At 39.6% G+C, this 16,126-nt stretch overlaps 1 protein-coding gene across 3 annotated transcripts in view; it reads right to left on the bottom strand.

Annotated features, from left to right (window-relative positions):
• STAB1 (stabilin 1) overlaps positions 1–16,126 on the bottom strand; it is a 154,092-nt gene that overhangs the window by 49,040 nt on the left and 88,926 nt on the right. For all 3 annotated transcript variants that reach the window (XM_054976233.1, XM_054976232.1, XM_054976231.1), the window contains exons 33-40: positions 13,929–14,036; positions 12,760–12,891; positions 11,503–11,631; positions 6,576–6,632; positions 6,133–6,228; positions 4,620–4,815; positions 3,384–3,479; positions 248–293 (exon numbers count right to left, since the gene is read on the bottom strand). In XM_054976233.1, the coding sequence (XP_054832208.1) occupies positions 248–293; positions 3,384–3,479; positions 4,620–4,815; positions 6,133–6,228; positions 6,576–6,632; positions 11,503–11,631; positions 12,760–12,891; positions 13,929–14,036 (860 nt within the window). The remainder of the gene's footprint in view (positions 1–247; positions 294–3,383; positions 3,480–4,619; positions 4,816–6,132; positions 6,229–6,575; positions 6,633–11,502; positions 11,632–12,759; positions 12,892–13,928; positions 14,037–16,126) is intronic.

Raw genomic sequence — 16,126 nt, 5'->3', positions numbered from 1 at the left:
TCACCTGAATGTGTGCAGTTATGATGATAAGAAGGGTTTCAGATACTACATAAATGAAAGGGAGCAAGAAGTATATGTGATTTGTGTGCTTGCTGTGCTTCTTGGTAATGCCCAATGCATTCACATGCATTAAGACTTTCAGGTTGCTAAGGCAAGCCTCCCAGCTTCAAACACTCCATTACGCAGGTCCATGGATATATATATAGTCAGGAGCATATTTTATATTTTGCTATGGAACTGTACTTACTTGGCATTCATATCACAAGTGCCGTTGCAAAGATCGATTTCAATTTCTGCAAGATAATATTTCGTAAGAATATTACATTCTTATCAAAGAATACAATTTGGTCTTCTTAAGCCATTTCTAACCTACTTAAACCTTGAAGCTATCATGACATTAGAATGCAAATGCTTTATTAGCATTTCTATTGGTATATGAATATTTGTATCATGCACAGCTTGAAAATCTCCAGAAGTCACAAAAAGGACTCTCTCCAGAAGATACCAAAGCAATAAGGGAAGGAAAACATCCACTGGAGACTCAACAGTGCAACTCATAATTCATTTACAAATTTTTAAAGTGCAAATGCTATGAGTACATATTACAAAGATAGTGCAAATGGCAATGTGTTGTGTACAATAACTAATGTTTCCTTCTCAACAACCATATTGTACATATTTTTCCACAGGGCTTCCATACAATCACTATTTCATAAACAACTTAATCATATATATTCTTCAACAGGATACAATATTTAGCTGCTGACAGACCAGTTAAGTTCTAAGGTAAGTTCCAAAAATATTATAATTCAAATATATAATCAGTTCTATCTTTCTCTTTCAGATGTGAAGACATGGAAGTGGAGAATCCCACATGGTGTGAAGACTGTAACTCAAGAATCAAAATTGGCCCAACGGTCCTGCTAGCTATTTATTCTGCCCATTTCAGGGTTCTTCTTCACGGGCCAATTTTTAACATCTGTGTTATTCATATAATCACTCTTACACCATGAAGGATTGAAAGCTAACCTTCTCGACAAGAACCTCAACAGGAAACTGAATTGTACTGTTGAGTCTCCGGTAGAAAATCTCCAGAAAGCAGGAGGGCAAAATTAATGTTTTCATATTTTCATTTCTTGCTTTTTAATAAAAAGAAAACCCTGACCTTGATATAGAGATCAAGATCTATGTGGGCAGCAAAACTTTTTACATGCTTAAAAAGCGATTTCCCTGTGCTGCATCAGAAGGTGCTTCTGAAATTTGAGGTCCTGCTGCTGAGAAAGCAAAATACAAAAGTCTTTGCATCTAACTCTTACAGTGGGGCATCCTAAGCAAAGTTACACATTTGTAAGTACTGAAGTCAGTGGCATAAGAAGGATGTAGTGATGCTTAGGAGGACTGCACTGATAGTGTGGTGCATATGATTCCATGTGGAGATTTTGCTCCACTTTAAGGTCCAAACTGGACCGCTTTTTAAAATACATCTGTAAGGGACTCTTTAAATCAAGTCTTTAAGTTTCTCCCTCCAACACACATCAGCAATGGTGAATGCTGAAATACAAACAGATCCCATTACAGAGTTAAAGGAGAAAAGCATTAAACTATGAAGAATGTTATCTCTGATCTATTCACAATCCATTGGCCTATGTCTGCAAGGGGCATAGGATCACTGTGTCCCATTGTTTTGTTCCGTAGTGTTCTCAAACATCCAAATCTTCTGCATAGTAGAACAACACAGCAAACTTTTCTTCTAAGACTTCCAATACATCTTTCAGTAGAAACTGTACTCAGGGAAATAGATAACTAACAATAACCCGGTTTGGAATATGCCTAGCTTGTAATATAAATATAGATTTTAAGTCAAATACCCTATCTTTGAATAATTCTAAATAAACATACAATGTAATACAAGCTTCTGCACTTCTCGTTACTGTTTGCTTATGTGCACTTTTTTGTCTAAATCATGGACATTAATTTCTGCTCCAGAGGTACAGAAGGTGGGCTTTTAAGGCTTCACAATATAACAGGCAAGATATAAGTATAAATCAGAGCCTTGAAAAAGCAGAAATTGGTGTAACCTCTAAGCCTTTATGACCAGTCTCTGAAAAGCTTCTCAAACCCCGCTGCCAATAGTTACATACAAACAGGGAATCCACAAGGGCTTACAGGGGGGATCTCATTCTATCTGTTCCCTGAGAGCCCCTATAACCCTTTCCCTTCTTCCTTCTCTCCTTCCCATATACCAATTAACCTAAATTTTATCTGCCCTCCATCTTCAGCTATATTTATTATTTATTTACTTCATCCATGCTTTACTTCCTCCACAATGGGAACCCAAAGCAGCCTACATCATTCTCTTCACCTTCATTTTATCCTCACAACAACCTGGTGAGGAGGGTTAGGCTTGAAAATCTTTGATTGGCCCAAGGTCACCTAGCAAGCTGCCACAGCAAAGTGTGGATTCAAATCCCGGTCTCCCAGATCCTAGTCTGACACTCTAACCCATTACAGCACACTGACTTTCATAGAGTTGCTGCTGTTGAATAGTAAAAATAGTCAATCTTGGACGAGTCATGTGTGGTTATCAAATCACCCAGCAGGGGTTGGACTGGGAAACACAAACAGTCCTGGATTTTTCCCAGTGGCTGTAATGGCCAATCTGCCCCTGTCACCCAGTGATTGCTGGTGGGCCTGCCCCCAATGAATCCCCCTTCAAAGGTCAAAACAGCCCTGGAAAGGGCTTTGTCCCTTCCCATGTCTTTTACTGACAGAAACCAAGGCTTGAAGGCTGGAAGTACTGTAGTGGTTGCCTAGCAACCCCCACAATAGCCAGTGAGAGGGCATTCATTTCTTAAAGCTACAGGATCTGCTTGTATAATTTTGGGAGGCTATCCATATATTTTTTTGGATTTCAGATTTTTCTACAAATCTGGGGTTGTTTTCAGGTTTATCGAAAGATGTATCTTGTCTGTTCATGGCTCCAGTCTCCGGATTCAAGTGTCTGCAGATTTGGCTATACTGACATGCTACAATGGAAAAAAGTGATAAAACAGTGAATTGTTTATCAGTATATCTAATTACTGATAAACAATTCACTGTTTTATCACCTTTTTCCACTGTACCATTTGACCTTTTAAGTTTCAGCTGAGCTTCTTTCTCATTCCATTTCATATTCCTGATTAAGTAAGCTACTGGCTAAGAATTTTATCAATAACTAGTGTATCCCTGAGTTACCACGGGACTTCATGTCTTATTGCTGCCCTTCTGGAAGTTATCTCATAAGTTTTGAAATGTCTTCAATTTGTTTCCACTGTTGACAACATCATGACTTCCTCTCTGCAAAAACAGTCTGCACTGTACCCATATCTCCTTTCTTCACTTACTTTTGTCACAGTTGATCCCCTTCCAGCCTGGGTTACATAAACAACTTCCATCTCCCAGAAGTCCATCATTGCATGTACCATTCTTGCAATTGCATTCTGTGGAGAAAACACCAATTCTGTGTCAGATATATGTACACCAGTCTAGCATCAAGTCATGTTGTGTTTTTACAACCTCATCAACACTACAATTTCCTTATTACTATGCACACGTCTTTCCTTTAACATAACTGCTAATAATGGCCATTTCCACATGCCCTTAAAGGGACTGCACACTACTGGAATGCTGGCAATGTCTCCATTTGCAAAACGGATGCAGGTTGTTTGGTTTTCATTTTTTCGGCACCTTTTCTGGGACTGCGGAAAGGGCATACCCAAAAAAGACACCCCCCAAAATGGAAGCCAGACATCCTGCAATAATTTTGCAAACAGAAATGTCTGGATTCATGAGGAAAAGCTGCCAGCGTTTGGTGAGTGGGCTGTCCCCTTAAGGGCATGTGGAAACGGCCAATGTCTGCTTTGACATGGTAAAAATTATCTGAGTTGCTATCATCATCACCACTGTGAACACAGAGGTATCTGCACCCATAACAGAACTTTCTTGCTTGGGAGTTTTCTACACACTTTCCTTCATCTTTTTTTCTACTTTTCCCTACCAAATGTACTTGGCAGCAATTTCACAGTGTCTCTCAGGGGCAGAGTCATCATGATCATCGTGGCTGTTTTCCTCCCCTTTCTTTGTTTTGTTTTTCTTTATGCATTTGTAATGGTACTATAATGATTCTATTAAAACTTGAAATAGATAAGCAATAGATTGTTATTACATCACAACACTGTAGCACTTACTGGCTTTTAAAAGAACTCTCAGAAACTCCCATGGTGCTACTGCAGGAAAAAACATGCTGTGAAAATGGCACCTGCAAAGGCCGGACTGCAGGAAAATGATGGGGATGGTACATTTGCAGGGCAGGAAGTAATGCAAGTTTGGTAAGAGTACTAAAATCTGGAAAAGGGATGATTACAGCATAATGTGGTATGGAAGTTCCAAAGAAAAAAAGTGGTCTAGTTTGGTAATCAGGGCAGAGAAAAACCATTTTATAGAAGTAAAGTAATCCAACAGTACTGGATGCTAGAAGCTAAGAATATTACAAAGTCATAAAGCTTATTGAACATTCTAGAATAGTCCCCCAACCCCAAAGTATCTCAGAAATTCCAAGCAGCACTTCAGCAATTAGTCACCTGCTTTACAGCTGGGTCCATATCTCCCTGGCTGACACATTTCACAGGCTGTACCATAGAAACCTTCATGGCACTGGCACTCTCCACTGCCGGAAATGCCATCTTGGCATATGCCATTTCCAGAACACCAATTGCCAGGTTTTCCTGGACACATTTCGCACATATGGCCATAGTAACCTTGACAACAGACAGAGACCTTGGGAAATGAACAACACAGTAAAACTCTTGATAGTAGAGAAAATGCTGCACAGATTTATAAATGACTTAGGCATTTTTTCACATTTAACACATATGTAATGTCTGCCATATTCATTCAATGCTTGAGATGTCACTATAAAAATGTTGCTCCATGTCTAATATGGCATTAGCAGCTCTGAGAGTGTGCTGCTTATCACCTGTGAGGTTCCACAGGCCTGCAGGTGCCCATGTAACTTTATTCCACATACTATTCCAAAACTGAATAGTCAACCACCGATGTGACATGGAACAAATTGCATTTGCCTTGTAACTTTGCTATTTGAGTGCTGGGAAATATGCTTTCCTCACAACAGATCACATCTTACCCCCGGCCTAGTTCTTTCCAGCTCCCACCATACCCTGGTGGTAGGAGGCTAGGTTGTTATCATTTGTGTCACCTCTGCGCCTAACAGAACTGGAGGTGGCTTACAATAATTAAAACCCAGTTCAATTCCCCACTGAACAACAAAATAAAAAGCAGTACAACATAATCACCAAATATCAGTAGCACAAATACCCCGCACCTCTACCCCTTGGAAATAACAACACGGGCTAAAATGTGACTAAGATTCCTAAGAGAATGTCTCATTGAATAAAATGAAGCTTATTCTAAGTAGACATGCCTAGGATTGCTATCTAACACTGCCATCCTAAACACACCGTTACATACTTCAAAGTCAATTAAAGTCAGCTTAGCTTAGGAAGGCACTGTAATGCAACTCACATAATATAATAGCATAAACAAGACAGTAGCATAATGGCTGTGGGGCTGATACAAGCAGAAAACAGGCTCAGATGTTCAAGTCTCAAATATATAGTTTTTCAGCCTAGGCAGAATCACTTCTGAACAATGTGATTAGTCAGTTCTGGGACACCTTTTCATTTGATGCTGAGAAGGGTAACCACCTTGTCCTTCTGGACCCCCATTAGTCAGCATCAAAGAAAAGATGTCATATTTTGAAAGTGGGTCCCAGCTCTGCGCAGCTTGACTAGAGAGGCATTCTGCAGTGACAGAAACTGGCTCACACTCTTTTTGAACCATGTAGCAAAATTTTTTGTGCAAGTCATAATGAAATGAGTAGGACTGAAATAGGATGGTTCCATATGCTGCTGCTACATATTTGTTTTATTTATTTAATGACATACATATCCCAGGTTTCTGCCCCAAGGAGCAATGCAGGATGTTTAAAATACATAAACACAATAATAAAAAGCCACTTTGGAAAGGAGAAATACAATACAATATTTATATAGCTATACAGTAAACCTTACTTACTAAGGAAACTTTAATGCAGGTGAAATGACAGCCAACTAATCTATCCTTTCCAAACTTATATTCGCAATGAGGGAGATTCTCTGACGTCGCCGATTCCTGTTGATCAAAACAAAATTCTGCTTGCTTGGATTATTAAAAAATTATTAATTCCCAAGACAATACAAGTTTGTTAAAGAAACACTGGGTCAGATCCAAAGGCAACCTTCTTCTAAGTTGAGGGGGTTGTGGAGGAAGCTGCTCACCTCACAGACTCTTTGGATTCAGTCCAATGTGCTTCATTCTTTATTGTTAAGTGGTGACTGAAACTAATAGAATTTTGGCCAACAACATTTGCTTCTTTAGATCAAACTTAGGACAAATAGTGGACAAGTGAAGCAACCTGTTCCAACCACCACTATCTTGTGAAAAGAAATAATAAATTTTTGAAGCAAATCAAGACTTACAGCAAGCACTGATCCTGGTGGGCACTTGAACTTTTTGTTACATTTTGCACATCTCGACTACAGGGGGAAAAGGAGCAGGGAGAAATCAATGCACGATTCACAGCATAGTAAACATATCAGAATTATAGGAGTGTATTATGGTCAGCAGATAAGCATAATACAGCAGATAAGCAGCAAGTATATTTTATTTATTATTTATTTTAATTATTTATGTCATTTATAATCCACCTTTCTTGCTGAGACTCAAGGTGGATTACATAGTGTGAGATTAATACAATCAGTATCAAGGACATTTCCATACTGTGTCAAGGACATTGCCATAAACAACGTCATAGGATTTTACAAAGACATAGCATTAGCAAGGATCCAATGAAAAGCTGAAGAATTGCTGAAACAGAACATAATCAGTTCTAGAACTGACATTAAATAACATGAAACACAGGTAATATATAGGAGTACATATTTAAAGCACCAGATAATATGCAAGGCAACATAGTGGTGAAGTCTACGGTCCCCTCATTAGCAAAGCATCTGAGAACCCCTACCTACAATACTTCCCTCCTATCAGAGTAAAAAGCCTTTTTGAATAATTGTTTTGCATCATTTGCAGAAAACCAGGAGAATGGGGGCTCTCCTGACCTCCTCAGGGAGGCCGTTCCACTGGGTAGGGACCACTATAGAGAAAGCCCATGTGCGGGCTGCTGTTGATTTCACCCACATGCAGGCTGGCACCTGCAAGAGCCCCTGGTCAGATAAGTGAAACTGCCATGGAAGGACATAGGGAGGGAAGCAGTCCCATAGGTATGCTGGGCCAAGGCTGTGAAGAGGTATGTAATAACCAATACCTTGAATTAAGCACAGTAACTGATAGGTAGTCAATGGAGTGTCTGTAGGATGGGAGTGATGTTCATGCTCCTGCTTGCTCCTGCTAACAGTCGAGCTGCAGCATTTTGCACCAATTGGAGCCTCCTAGTTAACTTAGATGAGACGTATAGTGCATTACAATAGTCAAGTCTTGATGTTACCATAGCATGGATCCAGGTAGCCAGGTCAGCCATCTCGAGGTAAGAAGCCATCTTCCAGGCTAGAGTGAGATTGTAGTAAGCATTTTTTTGCTGCTGCCTTAACTTGTTTTTCTAGTAGTAGTGCTGGATCCAGTACAACCCCTAGGCTGTTAACCAAGTTTGCAAGGGTCAGACGAACTCCATCGAAAGTGGAGAGTACAATGTTTTTCAAGATCTCTGTCTTCCCAACAAGCATCACTTCAGTCTTGTCTGGGTTCAATTTCAATTTGTTTTTTTTCAGCCATTTCACCATGGCTGTCAGGCAGTAATCTAAGATTTCTACTGCATCCTGTGGGGAGCTGGATAGCAAGATATAGAGTTGGGTGTCATCTGCATATTGATGACATCCCACTCCATAGCTGTGAATGAGTTCTCCTAAAGGCTTTATGTAGAGGTTGAATAACATGGGAGATAAGATTGAGCCCTGCGGAACCCCATAAGATAGTTCCCATTCTGGAGATAGCTGATCTCCGACGGCAATCCTTTGAGTCTGTTCCATGAGAAACTATTTAAACCAGTTCAGGGCATATCCTTTGATGCCCACTTCTGTTTCTAAACATCTCAACAGGATGGCATGGTTTACTGTGTCAAAGGCTGCAGACAGATCCAGGAGGAGTAATAAGGAGGCATGGCTTTTTTCTATATTCAGACGGAGATCATCCACTAATGCTACTAGTGGTGTCTCTGTCCTGTGCTCTGGTCTGAATCCAGACTGGAAAGAGTCTAGAGCACTAGAGTTTTCCAAGAAGATCTGGAGTTGGTCAGCTACTGCTCTCTCAATCTCTTTGCCCAGAAAGGGCAGATTAGAGACTGGGCGATAACTGGCCACATCAGTTTTGTCTTGGGATGATTTTTAATTAGTGGAAGGATAACTGCCTGTTTGAGTTGCCAGGGGAAGGAGCCCTGGGTTAGTGATTGATTTACAATAGATCTCAGTGGTTCACTTATGTGATCTTTACTTGATTTTAACAACCATGATGGGCAAGGATCGAGCGCACAAGTTGTGGCTTTCATAGATGCCAGGATCCTGTTAAGGTCTGTCACTGTAATTGGTTCAAAGCAGTCCAAATGTAGGCCAGATGGTGTATTAAGCATTTCTTCTGTCTAGTTTGCATTGCAGCTAGTATCTAGATCAGAGCATATTCGTGCCATTTTATCAGCGAAAAATTTAGCAAAGGCCTCACAGCTAATTGTCTGTTCTTGGGACTGTAAAGGTTCAGATTTAGGGGTTAGAAGGTGTCAGGATATCCTGAACAATTTCTTTGCTGCTTTCATTTCCACTTCATAGATCCTCCAGTGTGTTCTGTAGCAAGCTCTATCAGCTTCTGTGTGAGCTTTTTGCCAGTGTCTTTCTAGATGCCTTCAAGCCCTCTTCAGGTCAGCCAGCTCCATGATAAACCATGGTGCTGGCTTCCATTCCAAGGGCTGGAGGAGTTGACAAGGAGCAATGGTGTCAATAGTAGAGATGGGCATGAACAGAAAGAAAAGGACATGATGTTTGTTGTTCGTTGCCATCCACGAACAGGGACTCACGAACAACCACAAACATGGCCCTGTTCACGAACATGTTCATGGTTGGCTGTTTGTGGGGGCCAGCAGGCTCTCCTCCAGCCATCATCCAAGTTTGCTTAAGATCCCTACTGCACCACTCCCAGAAACTGACCTGAGCAGGCACCAGGAAAGGTACCAATAATAAATAATAGCTTGGTCCAGAGCCTGGCAGCAGCCCTGGAACTTGAAGGGGTAGATCCCTATCCCACCACACACAAAGAAAATTCAAGCCCCAATGCACTCTCTCTAGCAAAATGCTAACAGCCTCTCCACTGTCTGCAAAGTCAGAGCTGGGAGCCCCACTTCCCCCTGGTCTTTTCTCCCTTGTTGTAACAAATTTGGAGCTCCACATTTGAAAGGAAGACCTGCCTATTAAGATAAATTAGGCTTAGATTAGGGTTTCCAGGGCAACAGCAGGAGTTCAGACAGAGTTCAGACAATCCCTGCCTAAGTTGCCAAGAGAATTGATTGCAGGTGCCAGACTGTCTGGCTTGATGAACAGCAATGAATAGTAATGAATGAGGCTTCCAATGACCACCTGTTCATTTAGAATGGGGCATCACGCTTGTTCACGAACAGCAGATTGGGTTGTTCATGGCTTTTTTTTGTTCGTATTGCTGTTCATGCCCATCTCTAGCCAATAGCTTCAAGGAACTTTGTGTTCCACGCTCCTACAGCAGCTCCTGTGGAGCATGTGTCTAGAATTCTAAGATCCCCCGAGGCATTTTGGAATCTGGAATGGTCTATGAGCATTTGTGGATGAATCATTTTAATTGGACCTCCCATTTTGAGAGGTGTTGGGGCTATATTCACTTTTGCCTTCAGCAGATGATGGTCTAACCATGGTTCAGGCTGAATTTCCAATGTTGAGCCAAGGTTTTCTCTCAAAGTCTTAGTGCAAAATATTAAATCTAGTGTGTGGTCTCTTTCAAGTGTAGGGCCTGATACTATTTGAGAGAGGCCCAGGGTTGCCAGGGAAGCTATAAATTCCTGAGCCGGGCCAGACTTGGAACACTCAGCATGGATGTTGAAGTCTCCCAGAACAATAAGTCTAGGTGTCTCCAACACCATGTCTGCTAGCAGCTCTGCCAACTCAGAAAGGATGCTTATAGGGGAGCTGGGTGGTCTGTAAACAAGCAGGATACCCAGTCTATCTTTAATTCCCAGAACATGCAGTCAATACCAGCTATAGCTTGTACTGGAGATCTGCAGAAGTTGGAGGTCTCACGAAGAATAATAGCAACTCCTCCACCCTGGCTAACATAGCGAGGCTGGTGTAGGACTACATAGCCAGGGGGGCTTAGTTGGGATAGACACACCTTGTCTGTCTGTATTAGCAAAGGGTGCCTCAGTCTTTTTGTAGCATAGTCTTTAAGCAACCTATGAAGCTTTATTAAGGTAACTTAGGTCACGACTCCTTTCATAACTAGGTCACAACTTTTCCTTTTATAGTTTACCAAGACAATTCCATGTAACCCAACATGAAGCATTTTTACAGAACAGATTATAAATATCAATTTTCAAAAATCTAAATAAATAATAAAAAGGATTATTTAGGTACTCTAAAGGCCTGTTTATCTGTCATTATATCAAGATCTACTTACACTCTTTGTGTAGATCATTATTAAGCAGCAATTGCCAAATATTAAAATTTGAAATATAATTTATGATTTTTTCCTGTTATGAAAATCCCTAGACTGGAGATTATTTGGACTGAAGTGAGAATTTGCTGATATTCATTATCCAGGCTATCTGGATTATAGCAACTTGAGAGACACTTGGGCATTTTGCTTGACAAACAGCTTCCCAAGAACTCCCCCACTGCCCTCAGGCATCAACAAGCCTTACAAAGGATAGAGAGCACCAACCAGGAGGGGTGACAGATTCTGCTGGTTCTACAAAAGTATATCCAGTGAGAGGAACCAGTACAGAACTTTTTGACTCCCAAATCAACCATCTGTGAATTCTCAAAAAAAAAAAAACTTCACGCATTGAGAATGTCTAAATTAAAATGTAATTCATTAGTCAGCTATTAACCTAGTATAATTCCAATTATACTACACAGCTCACTATATACTATATACTATACAGCTCACTATATACTATATACTATACAGCTCACTATATACTATACAGCTCACTAGGTCATAGTCATAATTGCAAGAATAAGTATATTCAAACTTGAAGATTGTTAGACAATGAATGGTTCAAACAAGAACCTTCAGGAGTACAAGCTGAGATTTACCACACTCAGTTCTATAGCAGTGACCATGTATGCACAGCATGAAGATGACAGGTCACCAATGCTTTACCTTTTGTACTGTTGTGGTATTGGTAGTACAGCGATTTTTATGAACTGGGAGAACTTCAGAAACGCCAATCAATATTCCATTTCTTGTTTCAAAAAACTGACCATCTAAGAGGATTTTGTTGACATATGCCTGCAATTAAAAGAGATGGGGAAGGTCTAAGTAAGCACCAGAAACACAAAGTGGTTCTAACCATTAATCTTACCAGCATTCGACAGTTAGGGCATAGGAGAGAGAGATTTCTCATATTATTTTGCCAGCAGTTAGTTCCAGAAGGTTATTCTTCCTTGTTATAGGAGAATTCAGCATGCATACAACCTCCATGGAGGCTGTCAGCAGGCAACCCTATGTCTATATGAAATGCCCTATACACCATTGGCCCACGTAGTTCGGTATTGTCTACTCTGACCAGCAGTAGCCCTCCAGGGTCGCTGGGCAGATAAAGATCTTTCCCAATATGTGCTATCTGAGGCTTAACTACAACTTGCACAATTCTTGCATCATATCTGGGTCAGCCAAAGGAATGTTCTATTAGATATGCAAAAAACATGTTCTATTAGATATACAAAATTATATAGCTGCTCTCCATCACCTCCCAGCCTTCAATTTTCAGGTATGCAGTGACCCAGTTTGGATTGGGAGCATGGTGTGGGGGAGGGGCTTATCTCCTCCCCACATTTTCCTGACCTGAAATGTCCCAAGAGAGGTGTTCTTTGCCCTGGATAGTACACAAATAGCCACCCAAGGGCAAATAATGGTTCCCAGGGTCCATTACAGTACCCTACTTCCTGTGCACTGCAGTTTGGATCTGATTCAGGCCCACAAACATATGGGAATTGTGGAGAACTTGCAGCACGTACCTGACAGAAACAAGACTCAGAAACAATGTGAGCATTGTGTAATGTGTAAGTATGCCCTCAATCTTTTGCCTGGAGGTGGCACAGATTGAACCTCCAACCTTTTGTGTATAAAGCATGCCATCTGCTACTGAACCATACCCTTCCCCAAGAAAGATGCTCTAATTTACTTCCCACAGATCATTATTTTTTTTAGTTATGGTAGTCCATTGGATTATTCATCATGAGTAAAAAGCTTCAGGAATGCATCCATGATCTGGCATGTAATCAAATGCATCAGAAATTATTTACCTCCCATAATTTCCATTGCTTGAAAAATGGAGTGTGAATATCATATCACTTTAGCCATTCCTTATTAAATCACAACCCTAGAAAGGAAGTGAAATTTGTCACTCAGCCCCACCTGAGTGGTATTCCTGTAAAACATCAGCCAGTAGGAGAGTCCTAACATTGTGCTCTTATGAATGCCATTTTTCAGATCCTTGGATAAAAGTTTCTCTCCAAGTATGACGTGGTACTTCACAGTGTCTTTATCCTAGAAAAAATGACCACAGGAGATAAAACTTGATCATTTTAAAGATTTTAATCAACACCAATGAGACAGCAATAGGAATTCTGCAAATATAAGTAATAATCAACACCAATATAAGTAATTTGAAAAGTAATAATCAACACCAATGAGACAGCAATAAGAACTATGCAAATATAAGTAATAAATGCCATAATTGTAAGTAATAATTTTATCTGATAGCCAGATAGTTTTATATAATAAAAAGAAAAATAATAAAGAACAATTATACAACAACTAACAAACAAAAATAACAGAAAAGATAAACTACATAAACTAAAAGGAAGCTACCAATTTTTTCCACAACAAATATTAGTATTTTCTTTTACTCTAAGTTAAAAATAAAAGCTCTTTTTTTCTAATGTCCACATTCCTTAGTCCATAAATTCACAAGTTATCAAATCATTATTGTCTTTTTCATATAAAAAGTCTATAAAGGGTTTCCGTACAGCAATAAATGTACTATCTTCTCTCTAAGCAATGAAGTAAGTTTTGCCATCATTGCAAGTTCCAGCACCTTTATCAACTATTCCTCTATTATAACATTCAATTTATATACTGCCCTTATATACTGCCCAACTATTCCTCTATTATAACATTCAATTATATACTGCCCACTCTAAGCGTTTTACAAAGTATGTTATTATTATCCTCACGATAATCACTCTGTGAGGTGGGTGGAGCTAAGAGAGCTCTGAGAAAGCTGGGACTGACCCAAGGTCTCCAGATTAGAGTCCTGCCGCTCTTAACCACTACACCAAACTGGCTGGCAGGCAGTGATGGACTCTTATAGTTTTGTGCATATAATAGTCCGCTGTAGTAATCATATATAAGAAGAGAGTTCCGTAACTTCTATCCAATCGTGTATTCATCATTCCTAACAAAAAAGTTGAATCAACAATCTGATTCAATGACATGGCACCCTGCCACCACCACTCTTCAAGAATGGCAAGTGCAATAAATACACTTGATATATTTAAAAACAAAGAATGCAGAGGTCTTACCAGTTTTGTAATATTAAATGCTTGGCTATATTTCTCAACTGAACTGTTTCCTGGGACAAAAATAGTATATTTTTCAGAAGATTCAATCTCTTCAATCAACTGGTATTGCTGAAAGTTTAAGAAGAACAAAATTAGTAACCAAAAGTGATTAGTAAAGAATTCAAAGTGAGGAAAATCAATGAAGAATTTTGAACATTCTAATTGGAATATATATCCAGAAATATTCAGAGCAATTCTTCACAAACATTAGCAAGTTTGGAGGCCCCCATTTTCATTAAAAACTTTTGCAGACCTCCCCCCACAAGCCATCTGTCTTCCTTTGGGGCACCTACCATACACTTGACAGCCGCCTTTCAAAGTGCATGGCACAGCAAGTGGCACATGCCTCATAGAGGCCTCCATCCTCTACAGTCCTCAATACAGTACAGTACGAACCACATCAATTACACTTAAAAAAAGAAGCTGAATTTTAAAACAAGTCACATTTTTGTATTGCCACTATATGGCCTACAGGGTTAAATCTCAGAGGGTAGCTGATCTATAAAAGCTCGGATTCCCAGGTTTCTGCAGGTAGCAGGCAAACTCCCTGGAATTTGTCCCTCACCTGCCTATCCACCAGCGATCTGTGGGAGGTGGTGAGCTCCCCAGAGGTTGCGCACCATGGGCAGGCACCCCAGGAACACCTGTGGTGCGTGCTCCCAGAGAGTGTGGTGACATCACTTCTGGAAGTCTTGTCACACTGGCTGTGGGAGCATTCCCTCGCTTTGTTTGGGGACCATTTGGGCCCCAAATGGGCTGAATCGGCCCCACGCAGAGTGAAAGAGTGCTCCTGTCACTTCCAGAAATGACATCATCATGCAAGCATTGGGGTGTGTGTGCAAATGACCACATAAGCAACATGAGGTAAATGTCTGGTCCCCCCACTCCTGCTGGGAGGGTATAGGGATCTGGCAACCCCAATTCAAAAGGCCCTAGCTCAGGTTCTGATCAATCTCCTTTCCTTGACTGGAAAGAATATGACACTGGAAACAACAAGAAGCTTCCTAACTGGTTGATACCTTCCAGTCAGAGGCTGACTAAACAGGGGTGGGAAGGGGCCTACCAAAAAGCACAGGACTGCTCATAGAAATAGAAAAAGACAAAACCTGAACTTTCAGTACTCATTTGAAAACAACCATTGGCTATTATTACTTATGGAGTGTTATATTTCTGATTAAATCTTTTGCACTGGAAAACAGAGTGTAAACCAGTTCAATTTTATGCCTGAACTATGAGGATTGTATTAGGACTGCACCTCCTTCACACATCTCCATCAATTAAACTTCCTAGGGCTGAGCTGCCAAACAGTGCATTTTATGGTTATAGCTCTTTTTTTGAATAGTGCCTTTTATTGAAATTTTCAACATAATTATAAAACATACTAGATAAAAATAAAACATTCTAGATAAAAATATAAAAAACAAACAAATTTTTTTAAAAAAAACAATGAAAAGGAGAGAAAAATAAAAATAAACTAATTAGTAGGAATATATACCAATTTCCATTTTCCATTTGAAGCAATCAAAAGCTGATACAAGTCCTAAACTAAATTTAACTTTAACATTTAACTATCTGTCCTTTCTTCCTAGTCTTCAAATAAGCATATCATTAGTTCTTCTCGTTCTATTTCAACATCAAGTCAATAGGGGGTTCTACGTAAATGAATATTTATCCACAATCTTTTCTCTAATCAATAACCTTAATATAACCAGCGCAATATAATCAAAAAGTATTTAGAAAATTTTTTACCTTCAAGGCCTTTATAACTCAATCATTAGTAACCAAAAGCATATCCATTCCTAAATACATTTTATCTATCTAAAAAATAAATATATTTTTTAACAGAGCCATTTTTCAATCTCCTAACAACAGTTAGACTCATATTATCCATCAACATGAAAAGGGTCTTTAATAGTTTATCCTATGAGATCCTAATATTTCTTTCCAAGAGCCTAGCAGTCTGTAAATAAATAAACCTTTTCTAATCACCCATTAAATACCAACTTAGATACAACAGACCCATTAACTTCTCCATCAAGTATATATGAAAAAATCTTTTCATTTAGTACATACAAGCCAAAAATTAAAGTCTTTATTCGCTCTATGCTAACGTCTACTCTTATAAACCGTCCTTATTTATCCTTTATTGTCTTTTTTGG

The sequence above is a fragment of the Eublepharis macularius genome, chromosome 4 (assembly GCF_028583425.1).
Source record: "Eublepharis macularius isolate TG4126 chromosome 4, MPM_Emac_v1.0, whole genome shotgun sequence".
Taxonomy (NCBI): domain Eukaryota; kingdom Metazoa; phylum Chordata; class Lepidosauria; order Squamata; family Eublepharidae; genus Eublepharis; species Eublepharis macularius.
This window is presented reverse-complemented; position numbering and strand designations above follow the sequence as displayed.